This window comes from Orycteropus afer, unplaced genomic scaffold, assembly GCF_000298275.1.
Source record: "Orycteropus afer afer isolate SDZICR_OR568_19922 unplaced genomic scaffold, OryAfe1.0 scaffold00061, whole genome shotgun sequence".
Lineage (NCBI taxonomy): Eukaryota > Metazoa > Chordata > Mammalia > Tubulidentata > Orycteropodidae > Orycteropus > Orycteropus afer.
The window spans coordinates 10924006-10928420 of NW_006921648.1; the positions used below are offsets into that span (position 1 = coordinate 10924006).

Here is a 4415-nt window from a genome sequence, read left to right on the forward strand (position 1 = left end):
GTTTGCGGGTTGTGTGGCCGCGACGAGTCCCTTGAGGTTCAGTTTCTTCTATTAAATGGGCTGTTGGAATGGCTCAGAGAAGCAGTCAGACCAGCGCCTGGGCTTGGGGTCCGTCCTTGTAACCTACGACAACGGGGCAGTGACTCACATCCCCTCCCCCTCTCTGGACTGTGGGACGCACAGGCCTGGCTGCCCCGCCCACCACTCTGGAGGCCCTTCTTATATACTCTGTTGAGCCCCTGCCATGGGCCGGGGATGTTAGATGTGGGGAGACCAGTGGGGTCCGGCCTTCCAGTTACGCCCTTCCTCCTGGCTCACACTTGGTCCCCTTGGCACTGGAATCTGGACCCTCTAAGCTCAGGTCAGAGGCTCAGAGGAGAGGGGGCTCATGCCAGTCCCCGCTGGTGGGCAGATGCCATATAACACCTGCCTCCCCCATCTCTCCTGGGGGGGATAAGCCATAGCATCAGACCCACACACTCTTAGGTTGACAGCTTTATCTTTCTGTCAAAAACACACGGAAGAGTGTGTCTACCCACCGCCCCCCCCAATACAAAGAAAATGAGACATTACGGACCCTGTATCCTCATGGCCTAAGTGCCCAGGGGTGTGAAGATGTCAGAATTTGCAGACGAGGAGTGAATATGTATTTTATGCAGGCTGCCTCCCAGTTTGCAGCACAGGTTTTGAGGGCGGCAGAGAATCACCTGGCAGCGACCACTGTCACCAGAAGCATGCTGACACAGTGGCAGCAGCCCTGTTTTCCTGGGACTGGAGCAGGTGGGTTTTCTTGGTGCTTCCTGGCATCTCATGCCACGGTTCTGCCCCGGCCAGGACTCCGGGACCCTGCTGAGAGCCTGCTGTCAGAGCCGAGACTGTAGGCGGTGGTGAAGGCCTTAGAAATCCAGGAGCCTGGAGCTGGCTCAGGCGAAAGCTCAACCTGAAATGAAAACAGGTGCAAAGTAAGGCTGTGCTCGGGGCCAGAGGAGAGGGTGCCTGGCTATTCTACCCGGGGAGTGTGCCAAGAACCAAACTCACTGTCATTGAATCGATTCTGACTCATAGCAACCCCCTTTGGGTTTCCAAGGCGATAAATCTTTACCAAAGGTAGATTACCCAGTCTTCCTTCTGTGAAGCAGCTGGTGGGTTTGAACCACCAACCTTCTGGTTAGCAGTCAAATGCCATAGGCAGTACACCACCAGAGCTCATTAAAATGAGGTGGGGAGAGGAAAGGTTCCTTTCTCTGTCCTGCCAGAGTTATTGTAAATTTGCCTCAAAGACTTTTTGAAGTAACAATCGTCGAGGAAGCCACAGAGGTAGCAATACAGAGAGGCCCTGTTTACAGTGCCTTTCGTCTAGTTTCCCCTAGTACTTACAGCTGACTTAGCTATGGGACAGTATCATAACTGTAGGGCAAAATCAAGCTGGAAACAGACCCTGGTAGCATATGTGTACGCTTCCATATTGTTCTATCACATGTGCAGATTCGTGTAACCGGCCCCACCCCCGAGAAACAGAACAGCTTCATCACAAGGGTCGCCCTCTTCACCTGTCCCCATGACCTGTCAGCCATTAATCAGTTCTCAGCCCCAGACAGTTATATTACGGAATCATACAGTACGTGAGCTTTAGAGACTGGCTTTGATTGGGTGAACTTTGACGAAACAGATGCATTTTACGTTCAACGGCTGATAGCCATGGTGCTCGATGACATTCACTGCCATCCCCACAGCTCTCCCCCCTCCCTCCCTGTGGTTACCCTTTCTGTATGTCCTTCTGGCCTCTGCACCCCTGACTCCCTGCCTTTCTCCCTGTGCAAATGCTACCCTGCTGCTCTGATTGTCCTAAGGAGTACCGTGGTGCAACTGTTCACTTCATAGGCCTATTTTTTGGCTGAGAATTAAGCCACAGGCGTGAGTTCAATTCCAGGCCCAAGGGGTGAATCGGGGCCATGGTCTTGGGGGTTTCACCAGCCTCTACGTGACCAGTAAGCCTGTTTTTTTTTTTTTTTTTTAAATTTCGTTCCCCATTCTTCTCCCACACTATACAGGATACCCAATTTTGATCCCTTTCTGAGTGGCTGGCAGGGGTAGCTGGGCACCATCTAGTTCTTCTGGTCTCAGGGTCATATAGGTCAAGGTTCTCATGGTCCATTAATCCTTTGGACTGTTCCCACACGTCTCTGACTTTCTTCACCCTTTGCTACAGGTGAGGAGAGACCAGTAGTTGCCACTTAGATGGCCGCTCACAAGCTTCTCAGATCCCAGTTGCTACTCAGTTAAGTAAGACACACAACAATTTTTTGTACACCGTGTTGTGCCAGTTGAGCTTGATGTCTCCTCAACCATGGTCCGCTGCCCACAGGTCCAGCAACTCACTCTCTCAAGGTGCTTATTTGTGGCTAAGAAGTTATCCTAACTCTGCCTTCTGAGAGATGGGCTCTTCTCACTCAGCACAATACCCTTAAAAAAAAAAAAAAAAAAAAGCTTGTGTAATAACACTTGGTGCCTGAGTAGTGTTTCATCTCTGAAAGGACCAGTTTGCTTAACCCCGCACCTGTGTAGGACATTCTGGGTGTTTCCAGTTTGGGGCTGTTATAAATAACGCTGCTACAATCATGTACAGATTTTTTGTGTGAATATAAGTTTTAATCCCCCTAGGATAAATGAAACCCCCTTCCCCCCAAGGGGCACCATGGAAGAAAACTGCTTCTCTAAAGATGACAGCCAAGAAAACCCTAAGGAGTTCTCTTCAATGGACCAGCAGCTGACAGCAGGAACCACAGGACGAAAGCCCAGGAGTATGACTACTAGACCGTGTGGTAAGTGGGTTTGGCTTTTTAAGCAACTGGCAGACAATTTTCGAGAGTGGCTGTATCGTTCGGTGTGCCCAGCAGCAGAGGGTGAGAAAGCTAGTTTCTTGCCACTGTTCAGAATTGTCACCATTTTTCATTTTAACTCTAGTAGCTGTGTAGTGATAACTCCGGGGACTTGATTTGCATTTTTCTATGGCTAGTGACCTTGAACATCCTTTCCTGGGCTGACTGGCCACCCACACATCCTCTTCAAGTCTTCTATTTTCTGATTAGATTGATGTTTTGAGCACTCTTTATAGATTCTAGTTATGATTCCATCGTTAGATATGTGGTTTAAAAATACTTTCTTAGTCTGTCTCTTCTTTTCATCCTCTTACCATATGGTCTTTCACTATGCAAATGTTTTTAATTTGGACGAAGACCAATTTATTGCTTTTGTCCCCCCTTTTGGTGTCACGTTGTATAACTTCACCAAGTGAGGTGTGTTGTTTCCTACAGGTGTCTTTGTGACTACACAGTCACTTATTCCACAGCTATGATACTTAGTAGGTTTAACAGTCCTTCTTGAATCAGTTTGGCTAATTGTGTTTTCCTAGGAAAATTTTTTTTCAGATAATGTTTTGTGTTGGAGTGAAGTTTACACAGCAATTTAGGTTCCCATTCAACAATTTCTATACAAGTTGCTCACTGACGTTGGTACAACGTGTGGACATTGTCTTTTTCTGTTCTGGTTGTGCTGTTTACATTCATCTAGTTTCTCTGCCCTCTACAGTCTCATCTTTATTTTAAAATAACTGTTGACCCTTTGGTCTCAGATACCTTAGGAGTGACACTATTTTTTGAGTCAATTTGTTATTTAGCTACAAGGCGACCTCAGGGGTTAGTTTCTGCTCAAAGTTGGAAGAATATCTCAGGGCAGTAGTATTGGGGAGTCCTCCAGTCTCAACCAGGCTAGTTGTTTTTTGTAGGTGCCATCAAGTCATCTCCGACTCCTGGCGACCCTGTGTACAGAACACTGCCTTGTCCTTTGACAGCCTCACAATCCTTGCTATAGCTGAGCCCATCATTGCAGCCACTGTGTCAGTCCATCTCGTTGAGGACCTTCCCCTCTTTTGTTGACCCTCCACTTTACCAAGCATGATATCTTCTCTAGGGAATGGTCCCTTCTGACAACATGACCAGAGTAGGTGAGATGAAGTCTGGTCACTCTCGCTTCCAAGGAACACTCTGGCTGTGCTTCTTCAAGGACAGATCAGCTAGTTCTTGTGGGAGGCCACAGTACTTTCAGCATTCTTTGCCAACACCACAACTCAGAACCATCAACTCTTCTTCAGTCTTCCTTATTCACTGTCCAGCTCTCACATGCATAAGAGGCGACTGAAAATACCACAGCTTGGGTTAGGCGCACCTTAGTCTTCAAGGAGACATCTTTGCTCTTTAGCACTTGAAAGAGGTCTTTTGTAGCAGATTTGCCCAGTGCAGTACGTCATCTGATACCTTGACTGCTGCCTCCATTGGTGTTGAGTGAAGTTGTCAAAGACTTCATATTACTTGGTTCTACAGTCTTTTCTCCCTTTATCATGATGCTGCTTATTGGTC

At 47.8% G+C, this 4415-nt stretch overlaps 1 protein-coding gene across 1 annotated transcript in view; it reads right to left on the reverse strand.

Moving 5' to 3' along the window:
• Positions 1-808: 808 nt before the first annotated feature.
• Positions 809-4415, reverse strand: part of LOC122149921 — a 160166-nt gene continuing 156559 nt past the window's right edge. Inside the window, 1 exon segment of the mRNA XM_042780798.1 lies at positions 809-940. Coding sequence (XP_042636732.1) covers positions 809-940 — 132 coding nt within the window.